This window comes from Zootermopsis nevadensis, unplaced genomic scaffold (assembly GCF_977971745.1).
Source record: "Zootermopsis nevadensis isolate Lab colony 2312 unplaced genomic scaffold, Znev_1.0 Znev_ptg000007l, whole genome shotgun sequence".
Taxonomy (NCBI): Eukaryota; Metazoa; Arthropoda; class Insecta; order Blattodea; family Termopsidae; genus Zootermopsis; species Zootermopsis nevadensis.
The window spans coordinates 4675708-4701214 of NW_028259139.1; the positions used below are offsets into that span (position 1 = coordinate 4675708).

The following is a 25507-nucleotide window of genomic DNA, read 5'->3' on the forward strand; positions in this document are numbered from 1 at the left end:
TAGGGTTATTATAATAATGAGTAGAAGAATGTGAAATTTGGACCGGCAGCCTAATGCAAATGCTATTTTATAGGATCCATAGCTTCCAAAATTAAACGATTCAAAACTGACATCAATTTCTGCAGTTTTAAACTAGTTTTACACGAACCCCCTGCCCCCCCATTTTAATTGGCAGTGTCATGGAAGATCTCGGTGCGACGTGGTCTGGAAATTCCTGGAGAGATCGAACGACCTTTTATTGTTTCCAAATTATTATTAATATAATTATTATAAATTGTAGTGGTCGTGCTATGTATTTATTTTCTTCTCGGAAAGAACTTTAAGATTGTTTAAATGTTTCTAACGTAACACGAAAGGTAAGCACCGTCGCCATGTTTTCTGTCACATTTAGTACACACTTAATATCTGTTGTTGCCTTACACTACTTAAGAACCGTATAAGAGGTGTCGCTCGCACCTCAGAAGTTTGTGGGATCCATTTCTTGTAATAAATTAATCGACAGTGTGCGAGAATGTTTCTGTGTCGCACAATTAGACAAACGGGCTTGTGTTCAAATCTTGCAGCTGCCCAGATTAATTATCTTACCGACTAATTACAGGCATGCTAATTCTGTTCGTGTTTTGTTTATTTCCCCACGCATCGACACATGTTCCGTTACTCACAGGAAATGTGGCATGGCCTACTTTTAGCACAATAAACCCGTTGCTAAGTGAAACTCCTTAGCTTGCACCGTCAGACATTCTAAACACAATAAGTGCTTCAGGAATGCGACGCACAGGCAACGTACGAATCGGAAAAAACATATGACAGTCTTAAAAATGTAGTGCGACTACAGAAAACATATCGCATTCACCACCTTTAAGGCATACAATGACGTGATTATGTTTCGAAATTTGAATATCGTCAAAATGAGACTAGATTCTTATTTACTTATGTCACGTTCGGTTATCTGACATGAAATGTGTTTGCAATAAAGTTTAGTAGGTATAAGAGTAGAAGTGGTATTGGTTGTAATGAAACGATCTGATATTTTGTTCTGATACGTAAACTAATAATTTAATAAACTAATATCAGTGTTCAGGACCAAGGCAATTCAGTAGAATCTGATAATCAGTCCCGACGGGACGCACAACAGGACGTAACAATGTGGCAAAGATTGTCGGAACATTTGTAAAACGTGTATTCATCCGCGCGTGAATCTGGACTTCCAAAAAGAGAGATTAAACTACAATTGAATCGTAAACAGACGAGTTTGTTGCTGGGTTCTTCAAATGTAACAAAAAAAATATTTCCAAGAATATTCCACTTACAGATTACACAAGTACACGGTCACCGGACTAGAAATTGTTTGTGCAGTGGCTGCCGACATTTTTAAATTTACACCCAGTATAAATTTAAAGTCTTTTTTTTTTCCACAGAAAAATAAAAATGTGTCAAAAGAACATAAAAAAAAAGACAGAGAAACTAAGACACATTTCATCTTAATCACATATATACAGACTTTATAAAATCTTACAGGTTTTGTAGTGAGGTCAGTGTACCAAATTCCTTACGAATCTGTAATGCATTGATCGCTAAATATCGTGTAAAAAGTTTTGCAATCCTTGTCTGTTATTGAGTTATTTGGAAATATTTATTGTAAAACGTGGCACCTGTTTTAAGAGACACGCGAGACGTACAGTTAACAGCTTTACTCACAGAGACACCGAAGACTGTTGCTGCTGGTTGCAGAGGCTGCCAGACACTGTTTACACAGCTGTGCTTCATATTCACCTACTCAGTGTCTTCATAACCTTCCAGTCAAAGAACTACACTGCCATTGGCGGAGCCATAGTGTTGCTGATAGGCTAATACAGGTCCAAAGGTGTCCAAAACAGTGCTGAGTGTCCAGCGGTGTTGTTCTGCGTGTAAACATGCAGACAAGTCTTCTTGAGCAGCTGGGTTATGTTGGACAAAACGAGCTCCCGCTCTGGATTAGGAATTAACCTTAATTAATTAATTAGACCTTTGATTTAAGGAAAGTTGCTGGTGACACTTGTGCCTGTCGCGGAAGTAGGATGCGGCCTCCAGAAATGGAGCATGGGCACGAATATATTGAATGAAGTCGCGGACAGCCGACAATGGGTGGCATTCCACCGAAAAGAAAGTTACGTAAGGCCGTAACAGGCAGGAGTTCATTGACCAGTTGAACGACTACTAGAACCACCTTGCTTCATGAAATTAGTAATTAGCAGTCTTCGCGTGGGTCTGGCCCCGAGTTCGAATCCTTCTTGGGGCTTGCTTATTTGTCAGCGTCCACTTTTTGCGAGATTCCGGATTTCACGACGATGAATGTGAATATGGCTGTCTTCTGGGATGTTGCACTTTGTAGTCTGGTAGAAATTTGCCGACGTTTCAAAGATGCTTACTGCCTCCATCATCAAGGTGGTCGCCAGCTTCTTCTGCCTTGCCTAATTGTGGCCTGTTTTTACTCAAGGCCTGCCATTCGAGTGTGGCATGGAAAGCTTCCACTGGGATCTCTGAGACTCAGATGTAATTTTCGTGCCAAGAAGAACGTGTCGCACATTCTCACTGAATTCGAGATAGTAGTCTACGTAGCCCCCCACAACTTCGTATATAACATGTCAAGAATGGCCGAAAGGTTGTGCACGAAATTTTATATTAGAGAACTTAAAAAAAATCGTCGATTGCAGTTTTGGTTAAATTTGGAAAATTACACTCTCGATACCAAACATGAAGAGAAATATTGCACAAGACAACAAAGACAGAACACTACTGTGACGTTCTCGTTGCATGCACTTCCGTCCAGACGCAAAGCTCAGACATTACGCCGCCATCGTGCTGGCCAGTGTCACCTCGCGGCTAAATTGGCTACTAAATAGACTCACATGTTCGCCAGAGAACAGTTATCAAAGCTGTCGTTTTGGTCAGTTGTATCAAGAAGACGTAAAGCCCTACTATTGCATATGAAGTACTTTTATTCCAATTGCATTGGGTGGCACTTGATTTAGCAACAATGTAATAATCTCCTACTTGATTTTGGGTTATATTCCCGTTAATGTTTAATGCCATGCAAAATCTAGTAGTAGAACTTTGTGAACAGCAAAACTCTAGACTAATCTTAATACGTGTCTGGACGATTATTGAAACAGCACGCGTTTGTCCCAGCATTTAGCTAGCCCTCGTGGCCAGTCAGCGAAACTAAAACAAGGAACCAGAAATTGCAAAAACATTGATTGGAGAGCATGTACACCAACAGTGAACGAAAATTCAAACATGGCGCTGAGAAACATCATTGCTGCTGTAATTACCAGTTATTTTCGTATTGTTATATTTAAATACTACAATAGATGCACAAAGATACACGTACGTGCAGAAACCGGTGACGAGCACGTGATGAAACAGCTCAAACCTCACAGTGTGTTCTTGTACCAGGTAAGTGAAAGACAGAAGAAACGCTTCCAGTCTTCTGAGGTCAGTTTCCTAACAAGATGTGTTCGGTGCGGAAGATTTCACAGGAAACGGACGCTTCTTGTCGAGTCTTTAAATTTAACTCTGTTTTCTTCTTTTCATCTGCTCCATGTTTGTATGTTTAGTTCGATCTTTACTTCTTGGGCGCTTAAGGTGAGGTAGACGAGGTACTTTATACGTCGTCATGTTGGTACGCGGGGCCCAGCTCGACGTAATAATTTTCCATAACCCACAAGACTTACCTGATTTACAAACGCATCGGTGACATGTTTTGTAATACAGAAAATGGACGTCAGATTAACGTGACTCTGCTGGTACCATTATGTGTTACAGCAGGTTTTGGCGATGGCTACTGCTGACGACAACAAGGTCACTGCTCGGGTCTACCAGGACATTAACTGGCCTGTCGTGCTCTATTACATCCACCTACACATAGGGGCTGCGTTTGGAATTTACTATGTCTTTACAGAAGCCAAAGTCATGACATCGGTTTTTGGTAAGATTTCGTTGTGTTCATGTCTGTAGCAAAAAATGCCCCGTTGTCACAGAAGTTGGCATTAAACAGGAGTTTTACTGTGTGAATGAGGTAAATCGAGCCGGAATGTTGTGTCTCGATGTCGGTGTGGCTAGAATCTATCTGTAAGTCGGGTGTTGTCTTTTCCCTCGGCTGTCTAATTGTGTTTCATCTTGCCAGGTTTCTTCACACGCCAATTTGTTTCAGTGGAAACGAACTTAACGTTGTCAGGGCTGTCCGGGGGCGATTTCTTTCAGTCCTGGGTCCCCACCGTGGCATTTATTTTAAATGTAGTGATCTCACATACAGGCAGCATGGCCTGGGGGCAAGGGCGACTTTGAGAACCCATCTAAAATGTAATGTGGAGGGTATCCCTCTCCAGAAACTTAGATAAAATGCAATTTTTTATTTATTTTTTGTAAATTTCTTGTTGTTTAATCCTAAAGAGTAAAGCTGTCATTAAGTAACAATGATAATGGCGTCATGTTATGATTCATGTCAATTTTTTTTTCAACATCAGAGCGTATGTCAGACCACTGTGACACTTTTACTTTTAAGACTGGATTCTGATCGTTGCTTTGAATTTGTTAGGTTGATTCATGCAAATTCTTCTCGTGATCCATATCAATATATTATAACTGTATTCATAAAGGTCCACTTAGTCTATGTGTGAACAAACTGACCACTTTGGCTTTCAGTTCAAAATAAGTTATAAGTGAAATGTTATCCTGTGTTTGTTCATATTCTGTAGCTCTGTTCATCGGGTTGCTGTCGGTCCTAGGAGCAACAGCTGGTGCGCACAGACTATGGGCACATCGCTCTTATACGGCCAGCATGTCTCTTAAGGTGCTGCTGATGATCTGCCAGACCATGCTAGGTCAGGTTAGTACGCACTGCGAACGACCGATAAAGTGTTGTCTGTCGCTGCTGAAGGATCAGATTGTGACATACTGTGAGTGTAGTTCAGTTGTCGTCCATTTGTGCCGAGTCAGTGTGACATAAAGATGGCTGCCACATTAGAGGTTTGCACCAAGGCCGAGAAACATAAATACCAAGTCTTGCAGAAATTTCTTCACACTACAAAAGAATTATTACTTGAGGATGGTCCATGCTTTTTTTGTCTGTGAATGTGCGTGAACATCGTTACCTCTCCGCATCAACTGCATTTGTTTAGCTACTTTTAAATATTTTGTTCCACTAGTCCACACTTCATTGTGGCAAACAGTTCTGTCAATATTTGACAGTCAATTGTCAATGGATCTCTGACTCTTTCACTCCTTCAAACAGAGAAAAACAAACACAAAATGCACAGTTGCAGTCATCTTCGTGTCATGCGCACTTTGTACAAACAGATTGCATGTGAACCACATTTGCGTTGTGTCACCATCTGAGCTTTAGCTACAGCGTGACCAATCCTCAGCAGCGTTGTCAATCGAACATCGCTATTACGCCTTGACTCTCCTTCATCGTTATAATAAGTACTCCTATTTACTGGAATGTCAGGATGCAGCTATTATGAACGCATGTTACGAGTATAGAGACTGCGTATGTCACGTGAGCAATCTCTTCATAATCTTATAAAGGGCGTTATTCTTTTTGCTAGATTATGAAGAGACTACTCGCGTGTTTTAAAATCGTATTAACCTTGACTGTGCAAAGAAGAACACGTCCATTCAGCTGTCAGTACATCGCGTCAGGAAACCGTTAACCCTGAAATTTAAATTGCGTCCATCATCCCTGTAATGCAGGGGTTCAGATGTCGTATTCAAATATGGTAGAGGTCGATATTTGTCAATGACATTTACAAGTCAACAGAATAAAGCAAGAAATACCTTAGAAACAAATAAGAAAATTGCATTTTATTATTCGTTATTTATTAAAGTGATGTCTGACGTGTTGCAGTGCAGCATATACGACTGGGTTCTGGACCACCGTTTCCACCACAAACACTTTGGCACAGATCTTGATCCATACAACAATAAAAATGGGCTGCTGAATGCACATGTAATTTCCCATTTGAAGAAATGGAATCCTGACGTTCAGCGCCTTGCTGCTATCGACATGTCTGACATTGAAGCGGACTCTGTTGTTATGTTCCAAAAGAGGTAATCGGAACTAAGACCCGCCCAAAACTCTGTACCCTGATTTAAATAACAGACGCTATTGAATGAAAACCATAGTTAAATAACCACAGGGTTAAGATTTCATAGTAAAGTAGTTTGGCTTTATACTAAACTCGTGATTTTTGGGCAGTAGAGAGTTAGTGTAAGAGGAGAGTGATGAGATATCTCGTTGTCTATGACAGAATTTGCACATCACTAACATCAGAGTTAATTTGCAGCTGTCTTTCATAAATCCTCTGATGTCCCATCAATGATGAGTTGCTTCTATGTTTCACGTTTTGTGAAATGGCAATGCTGGTGGCTGTAGTCATTTTGTTGTCGATTTTGCACGGTTTTTTAATACGCACATTCAGATGTTCGTGAAGAATACAATGCAAGGATTATTGGATTTATAAAAAAAAATATCTTGTAATATTGTACACGGGCGTATCCAGCAGAATGGACAGACATCTATCAGGCAGGATGTTCGGTCTCCGAATTCTACGTGTCTATAAACATTTTTTTTAAGGTGTGAGGCCTGCGTAGAAACGTAAGGTTGGCACTTCAAGACTCTACTTAGAAGTAAGGTCATACTGTGTGTGTGTGGGGGGGGGGGGGGGGGGGGGGGAATGGACAGCGCACAATCAGGTTCTCTTGTTTTGCCATGCAAAAGTTGGCAATAATACTGTACAGGATCGTGACACATAATAAACCAGAGACGCTGTAGAACCAGGACCATCCGCGACTATGAGAGTCTCCATGCTGAATTAAACGTTCTACAGTGGATCCGTTGTTGCTTCATCGAAACGACTTAACAGTTGCATGAGCAGAATGCTAGCACGACGTACTGAAGGTTGGTGTCCTGTGAAGGAAAGTCACCATTTTCCTCCAGTCTGTGAAGGATCAGTTCTTAAAATACCAGGCAAGTGTGGGAAAGTTTATACTGGGCAAGCACGGCATTCCATTAAAAAAACCAGAGTCAAAGATGCCATCACAAAACTTGGTTTTACCATCCACATAAGTTGGACATGGCAGATAAAAGCACTGACAGGATCAAAAGGGAAGCAACAGAGATCAAGCTGATAACATGAACAGGGATGCGACTCTCTCTTGATCCTACTTTCCTTTCTGTCCCTTCTTTTTATCTCTATTGATCTAGACTTTCTCTGTGATATAGTCGGCGCAGTAGTTTTTGGCCGATGGAATTTTCAAGGGGAAGGCTAGGAGCGAGTCTCTTTCGCGATAGTATAATGCTGACTGCACCGAGGAGCTCGTCGGACTGAACGCCCAAACAAAAGAAATACACTGACCGTGTCACCTCAATTACACAGAGTAAGCCCAGGCCCGTCCGCCAGCTCCGCTAGCTTCTCCACCGGCCAAAAACTACTACGCCGACTATACCCTATCAGGGCCTCTTTTCAATTGGTCAATTGACTCCATCTCGCTAGGACTGTGACTGGTCAACCCCTTCAAATCCCACACATAATATCCACTTCCTAACACCTCTCTTGATATCTAACGCCGTGTCCCACGTTCAGATGTCAGATACATAATAGGAATATCAAAGTTCATCCCATCATGCTATATGGAGCTATGAACAACAGGAAGAGGTTTCAGGAATCCAAAACAAAATCCTTTGGACTATCTGCGATGGAAATAGGTACACAAAAATTACACCACTATTTATTACTCTGATTTCCAGAATTTTGAATGAAGAAAGTGAAAGTGTGTTGTAAATGCATCAGATAACACAACATCCCAAAACTGGGCAGCTATGACAAAAGTGACCCATCTAAGAATTTTAATAACATAATATAAATACCCCCAAAATATGAATCGGTTTAAAGGAGACATTGCTTTGATTATCGGTTTATGCTGAGGGCTTGAACTAACAATTTTAATTTGGATACAAACCAAAAGCTTCTGTTTCTATAATTACAAATGTTTCAACACTTGAAATTAGTTTGTTATGGTTTCTGTATTGCATCATCGAAAAAAAAATTAAAAATATGTATGGTTGGTAATAAGTACTGTTGGAATAGAATGCGTGCGCCATCTCTGAGACAAACATATAACCTTGTTAGTATCACTGCAGAAACACTTTATGCGGAATTTAAACACTTTCGAAAATTGATATCACGACAAAATGTACAAAATAATCTCAACTACGAATGAAACATAACGTAATTAATTTATTACAAAATATTATTTTTAAATGACCAAATTAATACGTTCCCTTCTTTCATTAATATAAAAGGAAGCTCGCTTCAGTTGGCAATTTAAGGTCTCGTACTACGATTACGGTTTCCATTATGAGCTTTAGACCTGATAAAACGGAAAGATGGTCGTCTTATGGGTTGTGCCGTGTAGTCCGGTAGAAGTCTACAGACGTTTCAGAGGTGCTTGCTATCTGCGTCATGAACTTAGTGATATTGTAATAAAATTGCAGAAAGTAAACAAGCCAAGAATTTTGAAGGACTAAATTCAGGAAATTAAATTTGCCGAATAAGGAATTCATTCTATGAATGTTAAGATAATTATAACAAGTCACAGTAGCGTGGTCAAATCACTTCTGCAGTAAGTTTAGGCGTACCGAATCGAAGCGCCATCTCTTAGGCACCGTCGCAAACCTTGAGCGTAAGCATAACATCAACTTCCGAATCGCTGACTAGTGGCTGGGAGTGATGGCGCGCTCCTGTAATCCAGCTACTTGGAGGCCAGGTGTTGAGGATGATTTGAGGTCGGGAGTTCTGGTGCATTGTGGCTCACGTTGACTGGGCGTCCGCACTAAGCTCGGCATCAATATGGGCGCCCTGGGGGAGCCCGGGGTGGCCAGGTTGGCTAAAGAGGGGCGGACCGGGCCAGGGGGGAAACCCAGCAGCCAGAAGTCCCCGTGTGGAGCAGTAGTGGGATTGCGCCTGGGAGTGGGAGCTGTGTAGTAGCCCGACCAATAAAATTAGACCAACATCTTTTTTCGCTTATTTCTTTAATTGTTTTACTGCAGGATCAACTGGAAAAATAACGTCATTACAATAAATATATTTATTCTGTTCTGTCTTTCTTGTCTGTCATTTCCCCACCGCCGACAATTGTGCCACGAAGTTAACATTCCTCATTATGAATACTACAAATTATTTAGTTTATTAAAATGTCTCTTTCATTATTTAAATGTTTGTATACTAGGAACTATGAGTGACTCATTGGTGTTGCAATCTATAAACAGGGACCACAAAGAAAAGGATGTCCTGAGGTCATTAGAGTGACCAATGCTTCAAAATGTACGCATCATTTTCACTGAAGGTGGAAACATTTAGCTTCTCCACTGAAACATTCATATAGAACCAGAAGACCACACTCTGTACTAACATCAGTGTGAGGACCTCAACATTCATATGTCAGCAGTATATGATAATGTACAGGAGTCATAAAAACTTAAGACTAAATAACTAAGAGACCTGAAAATAGCTTTACAAGTTTCTTAAATTATTTATGTTTCCATGAATATGTTTACAGATAATTTCAGTTCACCCTTAAATTATTTATGACATACCTTGCAGTCTTGTTATTTGGATGAAATATATTATGAAGATACAAGGATGTGTTTTGTGTATGGGATTTCCATTAAACTTTGCAGGCAAGTTCCCAAGTGTTACATATCAAAATTTTCATAAGAGAATATTGAATATTAAGCTCATTATATTGTTATATTTTGTGACACAGAAAAATGGAATGCAAGCTATAAGAAAGTCAGACATTTTACAGTTCTGGTGATCATAGAAGATACTTCCTCTGTTTGTTTCTGTCTTTCTTTGGCCAACAGCCAACACTTAAATTGCATATAACAACAAAAATATGAGTGTTAATGCTGATTTGAATTTACAGAAGCCTTAGGAACAAGCTGAATGATGTGTTCAGATATTCATCTACATTGCACATAACATTCTAAACTGAACAGTTATGCAGATTTGTTGAAGTATGGCCTTTCCTTTTGAACTGTAAACTATGTTATGAAAAGTTCTTCTATACGTTGAGACGTTAATAATGTTAATATCACTTATCTCATACAAATAATAAATTATTTAGGTACCACTAGGAATCTGTTAAAGTCAGAACTGTTTTTCCGACTTCAGTCTGACAATATTTTGAAGTTAAACATAAAGCTATAAATTATCTAATACAGTTTTTCTGATATTGTCGTAGGTACTACTGGGTACTGATGCCAATTATATGTATCCTGCTGCCTTGGAATGCTCCAGTAGAATACTGGAATGAAAGTATCCTGACTTCTCTGCTTGTACTGATCTTCCTGCGATGCACTGTTGCTTTGCAGTGTGCTATGCTTATCAACACTGCAGTGCATGTCTGGGGTATTGTTCCTGGAGACAAGTAAGTATTTCAAGCCACATTCACAACCCTGTGGGGCTCCTGTTAGAATCACTCCAGCCATCTGTCCATATATATATATATATATATATATAACAACTTGAGAACAGCTGAGTGGATTATCATGAAATTTGTTACCGGGAGTTTTAATAAAATGTTTTGTTCAGACCAGACAACAATAACAGACCTCTTACAGGAAATTACTTGGTGGGGAATCCCCACAAGGAAAATTCTCAGATGGGGAGTTGCACTGTCATCCACAAGGGTGAAATTCTAGTGAACACACAAGAACTGGTATGCTGTGCATACATTTCCTAATCTTTAAGATTTGAGGTTTTCACAGCAGTGAGTATGAAGCTTTCTGTCAGGCCCTGATGATGGAGGTAGTATGACCTCTGAAACGTTGGTTAACATCGACCAGACTACACAGGGCAAGATGAGAAATCAGGAGATCTTGACACTGTGTTTAAATCTTTGAAACTGTGAGATTAGATGACGCAGATCCATTTAGCATAACCTTTTAGTACTCAATTGTGCAGTAAGTGATGTGGTGCCATCTTTCTGGAACCACTGTCACATATGTTCCCAAGCAAACTCCTGTGTGCCTACTCTACATACCTACGACCTTGGAAACCTCTCCATTCCTCGCATCATTGCAAACAACTCAACATAAAAATGTCAGTCAACTGTGCTAGACCCTGTATATGTGTAAGCCTCTCAGCCAACATTGTATGTACATTTTTTTGCTTCCCATGTGTTCTAAAAAACATCTTGTCTGTGTTATCCTTCTTGCATATCAGTGCAAGATGCAAACAGCACCCAGAGTTTTCTAAATTCTTCTGTTGCCTTTCCCCTAGCAGGTATATAACCATGTGGATAATATGAAACACTGTGTTGCAGGTCATATGCCAACAGCAATCTCGTATTCTTCTTGACAAAGACCTACTGGCCACAGTACCATTATATGCTTCCCTGGGACTATCAAACAGGAGAGTTTGGCAACTATGGAAAGGGCTGTACGTCCACATTCATCCGTATCTGGGCAGCAATTGGTTGGGCCACAGGACTGCGCACTATGGATACGTCATCTATAAGAAATGCCCTTGTGACAGCAATACAAACAAAGAAACCTGTGATTGATTGTCTTTGTGATGCAGAAAATTTTTCCAAACAGTACAATGAAAGAGAGAAATTCTTGAAACCATCTCAGAGTTTGTAGGAAAAATAATTGAAATATAAGTTTTAATTCAGAACACTAGCATTCCTCACATTTAATATATACTTCAGCATTTTATGTTTCTAGAATGAAATGTGCAAGTCTTGAACACTTGAGTGATGTGATAATATAAGTTAGGAAAGGATCTAGAATTAAAGTGAATAACTACCTCCCCAATTTAAAGAGTCTTAACCCATATTCCCATTATTAGCTGGAAGAACTGTATCATCAAAGTAACGCACTAAAAACTGAATGGCGGGCAAGGGTAGGGTCTTTTCTCTTAGTCTCCACTTCCAGACTGGCTGTGGGATGCACCCAGCCTCCAATCAACAGCAGGCTAAGCAGCTGGACAATAAAGCTCACCAGTCACCCCTGTCTAGAACCAAGGTTTAGAATGTTTGGTGCTTGGAATCTCTTGTATTAAATGAACTTTAAAAATCATGGATTGCATCATGTGACCACTTAATTGAAAGTTATTCAAAAAATAAATATACAACTGTGAAAATGTGTGTGAAACTTCGTTTTAATTACAAGAAATCTGCATTTCTGTTAAATTACTTGGTCCAATGTTTTACCATTCTCACAGAATGATAATGATTACTGCTGAAATAAAATCCTGAACTCCACTGAAGTGTAAAGTCTGTTCACTTATTTATTGGACAACTATAGTATTGTTCAGCAGAATTGGCGGCTCTTTGTGAGTGACCAATCAGCGCAAAGAAGGTCTGTTGGTAAGCAGCTAGACGTCAGTATGTTCAGAAACTGTGTGATGGAAGCATCGGCTGCCGCACTGCATTGTTGGCAGTTCTCACGTCTTCTTTGCATTGTGTTGTAACCATTCACTGGAAAATAATGTTCCTTGATGCTACATCTGACACCACTGCATGTTTCCTCACTATCTCACCCACCCACCTCCCACCACTACTTCCTACTGTGGCAAAGTACATGTGATTGGTGCACACTTTAGCCACCAATTCAGCTGTAAACTGTTATAATTACAAATTTGTTGCTTACTAATTTGCTCTTTTATCCTTTAAAATAGAAATTACATGTAAACATGCGTTTTTAAAAACATTCTGATGTCTCTCATTAGTCCATTGAAATATATGTCTATGGAGGATAATTTTGACACATGAAAAGTATTAAGGCATTACAAGCATTTGTTTTATGGTTCTGAAACCTCTATTTGGTTTGGTTTCGTGGACATGGTTAGTACTATATAACACTCTGGTGCATATGCTTGTAGGCTTCAGCTTCTTCAGAGATGTGGGGAGAGGAAATAAAAAAGCAACTAGACTCATGAAAGTATGCAAAATTCCAAACTTGAATGTTCACAATTCTTAAATCAAACTAAAACCTGATTTAACCTGACTCAACACACTTGCAACTAACATCTCCTAATTACCTACCAATGAATCATCTTACCTAACCAAATCTACACTTACCTATCCTCACGAAACCTAAAATTTCTCAAAATTACAAGTCTTTTCAGAAAAAAAAAAATGATGTGACCATGAAAGAATACCAACAAAATGGAAGGAGGGTTTGATATGTCCAATTTTTAAGAAAGTTAAAATGTAATACAGATTGTACATATTATTTGTTGATTTCAGGCAAGCTTTTGATAGCATACATGTTATTTATAGCTTTAGAATCATATGGTATACCAGAAAAAATAACAAGGCTAATAAAAATGACTAAATGATAGCACATCAAAGTACTTGTGATAAATGATTGTGGTAGACCTTTCAACATATCAACAGGAGTAAGACTATCATCAGCACTATTTAATGTGTCACTAAATATGGTCTTAGAAGGAAATACTGTTTACAAATACAAACAAATCTGTGTTTATGCTGATGACATTGTCTTGGTTACAAGAAATATTCCAGCATTAAAAGAATAATTATCTGCATTGGAGACTGAGGGAAGAAAAATTTGACTAGAAATTAATGAAGAGAAAACTAAGTATCTGAAAATGTCCTCTTCACAAGCAAGAAGATAACCTCAAAACTGAACAATATTGATTTTAATTTTGAAATTGGAGACAATGAAAATAAAATGTTGAAAGACATTAATTTCAAAATAATGACAGGAAAGCAGTTTAGTATGTGCATTATATGCATATTATGCACATACTAAATTAGAATAAAACAAAACTCTAATAAGACCTATTCTAAGTTAAGGGTTGGAAACTTGAACAGTGACTTAGGAAGAAATAATGGCCCTTTGAATATTTGAAAGAAAGATTACTAGAACAATCCACAGTCCCATAAATGAAGGGGAAAGCTGGAGAATCCTCACTAATGGTACCTGCACCTTGTCGTGGTGGTGGGGCTTGAGTACCTCAGTGACCACAAGAGCTATGTTGGCGGTAGCATATCTACTGGTAGGGCCTCCCTAGCCAGATTGGTCGAGGGGGAGAGGTCAGAATAAGACAGGTACCCTGGTCCTCCAGGTTGGGGGGGTGGTCACAAGGCTAACAACCTTGCACCGTAAAAAGGAAGATGTTTCGAAACCTCAACCTCGGACAGACAGACCTAACAGAGGACCGAATGGAAGAGGAGAATTGAGGAGGCCATGGACCGAATACGGACCAGAGAGCCATAGAAGAAGAAGCTGGAGAATACAAACTAATCAGGAGACAAGGGGACATCATAGAAGGGGCAGATATTTTAAAATTTGCCAACTCTCAGATTGAGATGGTGTGTACATATTGAAAGGATGAATAATTAAAGAGTGTCTAAAAATATAATGAGAACTAAAATGGAAGGAACAAGGAAAAGAGGTAGACCACATAACAGTTGGGTAGATGAGGTCAAAGAGAATTTGAAGATTGTGAGAATAAGAAGTTGACATACAGTGGCTAAGGACCATCAAGAATGGAAGAAAATTGAAATGGGAGCTAAGGTCCACAACGGAATGAAGTGCTTGAGAAGAAGAAAATTTGCAGTCCCTGTGCACTTCATACAAACAACATGATAACCCAACCACATTTTTGGACTTACAAACTTTCAATTGAAAACTTAGAATTTATAAAAATTCAAAGTTTGTGACAATTTGATAATTTAGAAATTAACTCTTCTACATTTACACAATTGAAGCATTTTCAAAATAAAAATTCCCTTATTTGAAATTCTAATATTCAACATTCATATTTAAACATTTATCCTACACTAAACTTCCCTTACCAGAACTAAACCAATCCTACATGCCAGTGATAAATGGGCTCTCTGATCATGATGTTCAACTTCTAGTTATAAAAAAATATAGAATCGATCTCTAATTATCATAATTACAGGAAACGATTCAGACTTATAAATAATGACACAATCAAAGAATTTATAATGTATCTAAATAATGAAAACTGGGAGTCAGTATTAGACAGACATGATGTAGATTCAAAATTTAACACATTCCTAAATATCTTCTTTAGAAATTTTGAAGTGAGTTTTCCCATCAAAACAGAGAAAAAGATGTTTGATAATAAAGAATGGATTACTAAAGGTATCAAAACATCTTGTAAACATAAACAAGACCTTTACCTAAATTGCAGAGCTAGTAACAACCAAATAATGAAAAGTCACTACAGTAAATATTGCAAGATATTGACTCAAGTCATTAAAGAGGCCAAGTGTATGCATTACAATAAACAGATATTAGAATTAGATAACAAAGTAAAAGCAGTCTTGAAAATTGTTAAAAAAGGAGACAGGTAAATATTCTACAGAAGAAGTGACTCCATCAATAAAGATAGAGGATAATATAATAAAGAATCCTAAACTCATAGCAAATTCTTACTTCTTAACAATTACAGAATTAACAATGAGACTACAACCATAACAACAGAAGACGCAACAAAGTATCTTGCTGAAGCAAAGCCTTTCCAAATTTAAGTCTTATGCCCACAACAACAAATTAAATTAAAAGTATAATACAAATTGACAACAAATTAAACTGGAAAACACATATTCAATACATTATCCCTAAACTAAGCTTGGCATGTTTTGCTATGAGGACAGTTGCAGCACTCATGAAAACAGAAACTTTAAAATTAGTTTATTTTGCTTACTTTCATTCCATCATGTCATATGGAATCATTTTCTGCGGAAATTCAATGGACAGCAAAAAAGTATTTTACATTCAAAAGAGGATCATTAGAATAACGGCAGGCACTGAAAGAGAGCCTCTTGTAGGGAATTATTTAAGAAGTTTAATATTCTTCCACTAGCCAGGTAATTCTTGCTTTCGCTATTATCATTTGTAGTGGATAACATATCAATTTTTCAAACAAATACAGATATCCACAATATAAGAACAAGATACAGATACAACCTTCATGTGACAAATTCTAACCTCAGCAAGTATCAAAAAGTAGTTTATTATACGTGAATGAAGTTATTCAATAATCTTCTACCTACTATCAAAAGTTTAAATGACAATATGCCGACCTGTTAATAGTAGTTATTCTCTACGTTGGAAACATGTCATATCGTGTGTTATCGAAGTGCCCTATTTATGTTAACAAATTGGTGTTCAGTGGGTACGAAGGCGATTTTTGAGTTATAAACTAAAAAGCAAAGGCATACATCTGTTCGAACTGGCTTCATGGAATATTATTGGACGGCCCGTGAAATGACAGAGATCAAAATACAGAATTTTTGACAGATTATACAGGCACTTTAAATGTTTAGGACGCTGTGACTTTAAAAGAAAGAGCTTTGTCGGTAACCGTGGGTTGTGTGGTGGGCAAAGAAGTCTGGGAAGGTGAGTAGAGTATCGAAATTTACGATAAATTCATTGCAGTTACTTGAACAAACACATTTATACTTTTGAAATAATGAGAGCCCTTATGTGTTGGTACTATGCGAACAGTTCGTTTAATGAAAGAAATTATGTACCGTTAATTTCCCGAGGGTCATTATGCCTACATGGATTCCTTAGAAAGCCAACTATAATGGCGGGTTGAAGCTTCCGAAAACTAGGTAACGATGGAAAGCCTAACCTGTGAAAATATTTGTGTTTAGGGTTACGTTTACACAGTTTATTCTTATAGATATGAACAGTTAGTGGTCCGTACTTAATTTAATGTAATAACTTATTTTCAGGTGTAAGTCAAGTTATAATAGAATTAAATATGGAACAACAATTCTGTCTCCGGTGGAACAATCATCAAAAGAATCTGACAGACGTATTAAGTGGCTTACTACAAAGAGAAGTTCTAGTAGATGTAACTCTTGCTTGTGACGGTGAAACACTGAAGGCCCATCAAACAATTTTGTCAGCTTGTAGCCCGTATTTTGAGAGTATTTTCCTACAAAACACCCACCCTCACCCAATAATTTTCTTGAAAGGTGTGAAATACTCCGAAATGAAGGCTCTGTTGCAATTTATGTATGAAGGTGAAGTTAATGTAAGCCAGGACTTGCTTTCAATGTTCTTGAAGACAGCTGAGGCACTTCAGATACGCGGACTTGCTGACAGTGGAGTTTGTAATAAAATGTCTGATAATGTGCCATCACCAGCATTGAACTCACCAGCCGGAAATTCTGAGCATCATAGTAGACCTAATAGTCCACTTCCAGATAAGAGAAAACGGAGGGCTTCTGGAAATTGTGACGTGTCTGGAGCTACAAGTGATCGATTTCATTCAGATTCTCAGGTATGAAATTGTGAAGTTTTTAATATTTTGTTACCAGTATCTGAAGCTAACCTGAATATGCAGTGTAATTCACTTGTTTATGTGGAGCATTTTCTGCCAGAAAGAAAATAGACATATTACTCATTTAATTAATTTTATTAAAGAGTATAATACCAAATTTATCATTTCAGGTGTGCTTATTGTGTATAAATTGACAGAGCTTCCAACAATACATTTTTTCCTTATTGAAAACTTTTATGAGCATATAAAAATATGAAGTGAATATTTTCTTATTTTTTGATATTGTGAATGTTTAAATCTAGCCATACAGTTACAAATTTGCATAAAGACATTTCATTTTGTGATAATTCCACAGATATATGCTACATGCTATTTTGTATATTGTTTAGTGTATGAAGTTGCTATGTTTGCCTGCGTATTAATATGTAGGATTTTGATAAATTTGTTTTATATTGGATGAAAAGAACATTTCTTCACATTTATTATACACCCAAGTTTTAATAGTTTTTGATTCATTCAATGTGTAATTAATTAATTATTGATTGCTTGTGTGTTATGAGTTTTTCATTCAGTCTTTGTCATCTTGTTCTAAACTGTTCGCATTCTGTTTTCTACTTTTGTTCACAATGTTTAGGTGAATGATTAATTTTCTGCCATGACTGGCATAGTGGAATGTAGATAGTAAAGTCAAATCCATCTTGTCATGCTTAATGCATTAACTATACTCTGCATCATCCTCTGTATTTCATGCTGCAGTCATTTTCTGACTTCCAGTCAGTGACACTTTACCATCAAATTAGCATTTCTGGTTAATTCTGATAAGAGTATGGACTCGATCCATAAGTGCAGTAAATGCAGTTTACCTGAATTATAACAGGTGATAACCAAGTTTTGCCGGTGAGTGGTTTGCTTTCCCGATTCTTACTTGGGATGTCCCATGTTCTGAGCTCAGCCTGGAGACTGGCTTTCCTGGCTGAAGTTTATCAAGGCTTTTCTCAGTTCCTCCATTCGGGTGCAGGTGCTGTTTCATTACCTTAAATTAGGTTACAACCACTTCTTTTTATATAATTTATAATTGTTCATTGTCATCATTTAAAGTAATGCTGTATGGTCTGAGCTGTTGATGATGGTAAATCATGGCTAAGTCAAATATGAATGGTGCTGAAAATTCTATTTCTGTACTTGGACGCTATCTGTGTCATTTAAACATTTGAGGTTGATGATTGAAACAAAGAAGTTTTTTGTAATTTATAAAATTGTGTTTCATATGTACAATGTATAAGCAGTCTATACCTTTAACACTGATTTTGAAATGTTAGATCACTGTGAAGTTTGTTTCAGTGATGTCTGTTGTGGTGAATATCCCAGTCTAATTATTGTTTCACTAATTTTTTTGTAAGCACAACATTTTTTAACATATTTCTTGTCCAGAAGCCGCTCAGTATGTGTGACTTTGTTAATAAGTTTGTGGATATGCATTGTGCTTGGAAATGTGACCCCCCCCCCAGGAAGTTTGTAGAGAAGTTTTATCAGACACTTTATGGGTGAAATTGTACATCTGCTTGTTTGAGTTTGAATTATATGAGCTGCATTCCCTGATTGCATGCAACCTGAATCAGCCTGGTTTTATATTGGGATTAACTTAAACCTGTTTAAATTAAATGGTGTAGAAGTGTGTATGTGTATACAGGGACATTGTTTTCAATGTCTCTTATAATCTGGATTTGTTGGGCTTATTACTCCTGTAGAGTGATTCTAGACTGGATCAGAATGAAGTTGTGGCACACCACTGAAGGTTGGCAGTCTCTGGTCAGTTGTCAGAAATTAAAGGAGCATGTAAATATGCAGTAAGTTGTTCTGTAAAAGGGTATTTTAATTAAGTTGATTACTCTTGCAACTTCAGGCTACATTAAATTTAAATGGTATAGCAAGGACTTTGAAGTGAAAGATTTCATTATTTACCTTAAGGTCTTGAAGTCAGGTACCTGCATATGCACAGAGGTGATGTGGTAAGTGTCAGATTTGAACTCGGTGCAATGTTAATTCTTTAATTTATTTGGAGCCTACAACCATGCGCAGGATCAAAGTTCTTATCGCCTGTCTCAGACATGACATCAGCTTTGAAAGGCATAACTGATATGCCCTTGCTTCAGCTTCAGATGTGTTCATGCAGTTGATATATTCGTAGCCATGATATGTAACAGTTACTGGAATTATGGGGTGATGGGCCTGACCCGCATTTTAGCAGTTCGGTTAGCTTCCATTTGTTGCCTTCTTTGTCAATTTGTGATGGTGTAGTCATTGGTGGCAAATTGTAAATTTGCATTAATGAGTGTCAGTAGTGGTCTTCTATTTTGATACCATGTGGTCTTACAAGTGGTTACTAGAATTTTGGAGTTTACCTGAAATGTTGATATTCAGCCTGCAAGATTACACGACATCACAAAGGGAAAAGGTGATTTAATCCTCCATGCTATGGGGCTGCTGGCCAGACTTTAATTGGTTAACAGTTTAGCATTATGCTGGTGTTATACGTATAAAATGCTAATTCTCAGATTGTGTAAATAAGGCTTTTGGAAGGTGCATATGTGACATTTTGAAGTTCTGTTCTGGGTTATGTAATGAGAATGATGTCAGTGTAACTGGAAAATGCTCTAGCCTGTACTACAGTTGCAAACTGACAGAATGTAATGATTCAGTTCATATGACTTTGTTTTGTATGTTATTGCTGTTGGGTAGTTTCAGAAAAGCAATTACAGATGTGTGTTTGAGGAAATGTCACATAGAGGTTATTGGGATTTTAATTTTTAAAGTTGTGTATGGCAAACTCTTGTCCAGTGTGAGTGATCTGCATTGGATAGTAGCATTATGCTGACCAACAAGAATTAATTCTACGGTTGAAAAAGCAGAGTTTAATGTGACTTAAAGAAAGACTATTCTCTGATGTGTACTAAAATGGGATGTCGCAGTACACAGCACTTACATTTGAATAAAGTCAGATGTTACAGCACAAGGGTTAAAAGCTCTGCCTCTATGATGATTCTTCTGCCACCTTCGATGAGAGAAACAAGAACTGTATTGAAATTGGTTTGTGAGGATGTTATCAAGGATACTATTAAGCTTGATCTTAGAGAAATGTGTTGTGGGGATGCAATCTGAACTGAAGGTACTGCAGATTATGTCCAGTAGTGGAGTTTTTGGTGTAACAGTGTTTAATCTAATAACAGAATCTTGCAAATTACTGTACTGAGTTTCCAGCTTAGTTGCCTGTGCTTGGTTGTGTGAAACATGAAGTATTGTGTATTCAGCAAAATTTCCGTGACCAGTAATTTTGCTCCGTAACACTTCATCAACACGAAAGTGGATTTCACTGAGCGCCACCTAAAAGTATGTTCATATGCAATAAGTAGACACCGTTGGACAGCAGACTGTTGTTTCCTGCGTAGACAGCACTTTAGAAACTTGGCGATGTTCCTGTGTCACAGTAGAGGTGTCCTGTCACGTCTGTTGCTGCTCAGAATGTGTTGGCCATTGGACTGCATGGCACAGCTGAAGGTCTGCACTCGTTTATGTCTTGGAAGTCCCAGGTTCAAATCTCATTCGAGAGACCGACTCTCCTGATTGAGTTTTTTTGAGTTTCTGTGCTCTGTCCAGACAAATACAAGGGCAATATTTCATATTAGACCATGACTTTCCTTTTTGACGTGAAAACGTCTTTAAAATCGATGCCGGGTGTGGGGAGGCAATCGCGCCCAAATGAGCGACAGTTTCTGTCGAAGTAATTTCAAACTTCAATAACTCGGCTAAAAATATACATAGCGCCGCCATCTTAGTCTCGTTTTAAAGAGGAAGGATGAAAGTTTGTGCCAGTACCGCTCCGATATTCGTGGCGGCCGGACGTCGCGAACTGCGCACGCGCAAAATGAACCCACGATTTTTGACTTTACGGATTCGACACGTGTCCATAAACGGGATCATATCTCAGAGACTAATTATCCGATCCGAGTGAACCAAGTGTTGTTTTGAAGAGGAGTGTATATGTTACAACTCATCCTGGCCTCCAAGTGTGTATCTCAAAAACTCAAAAAGATACGAGGCTGTGAATTTTGAAAAAGTTTGAAAATTTCCCGATTTTCTTAAAATGTAGCGATATATGAGGGCAAAGTACAACCAGAATTACAAAAATCTGGCACGAATGCGTAATAATTTCAAAAACATATGTATCCTACTTCTCATACCACTACCCTGTATTCAATAAATGTAAGTTGCAAATGAATTTTGTTTAATTTCAATATACTATACACGATTGACGTTTTCACGAAAATAACTGCGGCAGTGTCCGACACTGCCTATATATTTTTTTCCTCTGTAATTAATTAATATGTTAATCATCTTATTACTGACAGCATCATTAAGTAAACCTTATATAAAATTAAAGTTTGGGCTTTGGCTATGGATGATGAAACTCTTTTTGCTGAGTGGTTTGGTGCTGTAAATGGTGCATCCATAAATCAGTGCTGGTTACAGTTTATTTAAGAATATTTTTCCTGCTTCATGCTGGGACAGCAAAGCCTTGCATGTTTTGATATGCAGAGCTGCTTCATTTCACAGGGCACCCAAATTGCCCATTATGGACCACGCTGTGGACTAAATCAGTGCAAATTTGCAGTTTTCCCAAATTAGGTATTCTGTTTCCTGCAGTACTTTAGGAAGTGAGTGTCGTAGGCTTGGCTTGTTCAGGCTGTGGTGCATCGTCCAATGGAGTATTGTTTTTTAATTTGCATCCACTTACAGTTGTAGTGTTCAGATAAGTGTGCTGTTGTGTATGACTAACAAATGTTAATGATTTGTTACCTTTAGCTTCTAGAATTCATTTTGAGATGCTGCTGTCTGTGTTCATGCTTGAACCAGCCATTTCTGTTTTGCGCAAGAAGCAGTAGGTACACTTAAAACAAGAAAAGAAACAACCAATTGCTTTTATTTAAATTATTCTAATAGTTTCTACTAATATATGAAGACAACTGAATAGTGGTGAACTAAGCTAACATTTATGGATTGTCATCATCAGGATACAGGCTAGCAGTGACATTGGTTAGCTTTATGGCTAGTTGCACCCTAATACTGATGTCAGATGTTTGTGGAGTGTTGATGGTTCTGCAAAAGAAAATAATGGTTGTGTTACTAGGTTCTGAAACTGATCTATTAACACAGCTCTTGCATGTTACTGTAATGTATCTCCTTCAAAGTGGTCTCCTCGAGAGAATATCCAAATGCCAACATGCCCTGTTATTTTAGAAAGTATGCCCTTGACTCTTGTTTTAGAATGGATCTCGGCTTCCTCGTGTTTTTTCTGGTGTCTTTGTTATAATCATTCCCTCGTTTTACATTCAGAGTACGTACAAGGAAGAATTTATAAGGGGCCAAATCAGGAGAGCAGAGGGGATGTGGTACTACAGAACATTGTGTTTAGCCATATTTTATTTTTTCCAAACCAAAGTGTGCAAATGTGTTAGAACTTCTTGATAGACCAATGTGCAGATGACCTTCAGAAAGGTACTCATGACACATAAGCCACCATTATGTTGAAATGTGATTATATTTGCGTCTCTTTTTGTGTGTGCAGTGAACTGGGTCTTCTATTGGGAAGATTGTTGCTTTATTTTTGGATCATCAGTGAATCCAAAATTGATCAGTTGTGATGTTGGAAAGGAAGTTTGTATCTTCTGCAGCATAAGAACATATTTGAGACACACAGTCATATATCGGACTAAGTATGGAAGAAATGTTGCCAACACTATATGCATATGCATCAATGAGGTTGGGACAAGCCACATGATGTACTGACATTGTTGGCAAGCTCCTGAATTGATAAATGATAGTTCATTCCAACCAGATCTTCTATACAAGTGATTATTACATCATCCTTGGATGTTAACGAACAGTCACTTTATTGTCCTGAACTGATATTTGGCAATTTTTAAACTTTGAGAACTGTCAGAATCTTGTAATACTTAACATTTCATAACCAATTGCTGTTTTAAACAGGGTGTTTCTGAAGCCATCCTCCCAAGTTTGTATTAAACCTAACATATACAAGTTCTTTAGTATCAGCATTTGAAGTGACATGACACTTTTGCGTGCCTCTGTATTAATGCATATAGTAGACAGCTGAGTGGTATTACAGTGGCATTGCACATGTAGAATTGCCAATTCTCAGCTGTTTCTAGTGCCTGAGTAATTACATCATGTCAGAACTTTTTATAGGCTGTCATGGCTTGTAATTTGGTCAGTAATCTTGTGTGTAGACATTCTTCTTGTGTGGCTTTAGTGTTTTGTGGTGAAGTTGGTGATTTGGAAAACTCGTATGTTACATTTTTTCAGCTGTTCAGTAACACACTCTTTGTAATTGTGCAATTTCAGGGATTTTATAAGTACAAATTAGCTTTCCCCGTTTGTAGGTAAAAGGTTCATGCATTAGATACATACTGACCATTTATGGGTTGAAAAGCTCTTGCTGGTATTCAGGGTGATTGGTGACATCATGCCATGTGACCAGGAGAGAGATAAAACCTAGTCTATAATTTTATGCAACTATCCATTCTGAAAAATAACTTCCCTCACAGTAGTTTTATTCCACAATTGGTTCTGCCAGTCCAGATGTGTTGGTAAGAGTGAAATGTTAGTCATTGTTACTACTGCTGCTGATGATTGAGGATTCATTGCTGATGCTGTTGCTGAAAATGTTAATTCCGATCAGCTGCATGTTTTTACAATGAACAATAAAGCATCCCATCCTTCTACAAACACTTCCAAGAAGTAGTGGTCGCGCAAATAGTGGTGGCATCTTAATGCGCGATGTGTAAGCCGAGAGAGGGGAGTTCAGTAGTAGTGGGGGTTGCACAGCCTCAGCTGCAGTTGCTTGAGTGGAGGTGAAGCACTTACTCTTCAGTTTTCTAAAAATATTGAGTTTGGTTTTTCCCACCTCTGGTCCACATCGCTGCTTGAATATGAATCTTACCAAAGAAAAAGGCAGTATTCCCTCCAAACTGGCGTCTTCATTCATTTCTCTGACGACTCGAGGCTGACAACCAGTTCCTCAACAATGTTATCAACCAAGTGTTCATTTTGCATGTATTTGTCTTCCACTTCTTGTGCATGTTTACATATGGGCAACCACTCTTCTTTAGTGATGAAGGAGAATTTTTCTTCTGCCAGTTTTTGAACATCTTACAATTGGAATGTGACGTTCTCCGACGCCACCCAGGTTTTATCCACTGCCCACATTTATTGGGATTTAGTTTTGGGTGGTAGGGTGGCAAACAAAGTGCAACATGCCCATGTCTTGCCAAAAGGCTGTCTATGCAAATAAATGGATAAATGAATAGAATATATGTATCTAACAACATTGAAACTTTTATACCGACAATGAACAGCAAAACACCAAGTAGGGCAATGTTTTTAGATCCAAAATTCAAGTAGACTGTTATACAGTGCTTTTCTCCTGACTGAATAATGGGCCTTTCTAAGCTCTAAAAATAGCTAATGTACTGATTAATATGTTTTGGTCTTTTCTGTTCATATATGTCAATTACAGCAGATTTATTAGTGGTTGATATACTATATTGGAATCCATGTTGGTGGTCACCAATACATTTATTCATGGTGTTAACTGTAAAAAGGGCATTAGATACAGTTATGAAATTAATGTGTGGAAGGTAGTGCAGTAATTTTTGTCTCCAGTTGTATAAATAGACAATTTAATTTTTCTGTTGCTGAGATTCTTTTTCCTTATTTCAAATAGTGACTTGTAAGTTTATGTATCTCCGAATGCAGTGTCCTACTGCTTGCTTGGAGTTGTTCAGAGGTAAATTAATACCTGTAGGTTTGTAACACTTAGGTTCTCAGTTGTAATCATTGTTATTATGATTGGCACAGGTGGAAAATATTAGAGTTGCTACCATTCTAAAATTTATGGTTGTTGATACAAGTTAACAATATTATATTTCTGCTAAGAAGCAAATCACATTTTCTGTGTAAATACATGGAAAAAACCTAAAATGAATTTACTTCTTGTGAGATTGGCTGAATTACGATACATTTCAGCGCCCATACACATGCATATGGAAACATTCCATTTTATTAGGATTTGCCTTGGGGTT

General features: G+C 37.9%; 3 protein-coding genes, 1 long non-coding RNA gene and 1 other non-coding gene across 10 annotated transcripts in view; 3 read left to right on the forward strand and 2 right to left on the reverse strand.

Moving 5' to 3' along the window:
* Window positions 1-1782, reverse strand: part of LOC110830713 (acyl-CoA Delta-9 desaturase) — a 20162-nt gene extending 18380 nt beyond the window's left edge. The window contains exon 1 of the mRNA XM_087344047.1: window positions 1699-1782. Coding sequence (XP_087200173.1) covers window positions 1699-1767 — 69 coding nt within the window. The 5' untranslated portion in view covers window positions 1768-1782. The remainder of the gene's footprint in view (window positions 1-1698) is intronic.
* LOC110830715 (acyl-CoA Delta-9 desaturase) overlaps window positions 1-12317 on the forward strand; it is a 14697-nt gene extending 2380 nt beyond the window's left edge. For 2 of the 4 annotated variants that reach the window (XM_022065974.2, XM_022065972.2), the window contains exons 2-6: window positions 3805-3967; window positions 4737-4867; window positions 5888-6090; window positions 10288-10473; window positions 11371-12317. In XM_022065974.2, the coding sequence (XP_021921666.1) occupies window positions 3817-3967; window positions 4737-4867; window positions 5888-6090; window positions 10288-10473; window positions 11371-11689 (990 nt within the window). In that variant the 5' untranslated portion in view covers window positions 3805-3816 and the 3' untranslated portion in view covers window positions 11690-12317. The remainder of the gene's footprint in view (window positions 1-3804; window positions 3968-4736; window positions 4868-5887; window positions 6091-10287; window positions 10474-11370) is intronic. The other 2 variants (XM_022065975.2, XM_022065973.2) reach the window with 1 other exon arrangement.
* Window positions 8762-9059, forward strand: LOC147874582 (signal recognition particle RNA). The gene has a single exon (XR_015534027.1).
* LOC110830724 (uncharacterized) lies at window positions 12192-16274 on the reverse strand. The gene is made up of 2 exons (XR_002543348.2): window positions 16138-16274; window positions 12192-12528 (listed from the first exon to the last, which is right to left on the reverse strand). It is a non-coding gene; the product is annotated as an uncharacterized LOC110830724 (long non-coding RNA).
* Window positions 16275-16284: 10 nt separating this feature from the next.
* Window positions 16285-25507, forward strand: part of fru (sex determination protein fruitless) — an 86840-nt gene continuing 77617 nt past the window's right edge. The window contains exons 1-2 of one of the 3 annotated variants that reach the window (XM_087344045.1): window positions 16285-16453; window positions 16795-17348. In XM_087344045.1, the coding sequence (XP_087200171.1) occupies window positions 16824-17348 (525 nt within the window). In that variant the 5' untranslated portion in view covers window positions 16285-16453; window positions 16795-16823. Of the gene's footprint in view, window positions 16454-16529; window positions 16672-16794; window positions 17349-25507 lie in introns of those variants that run through there. The other 2 variants (XM_022065949.2, XM_022065950.2) reach the window with 2 other exon arrangements.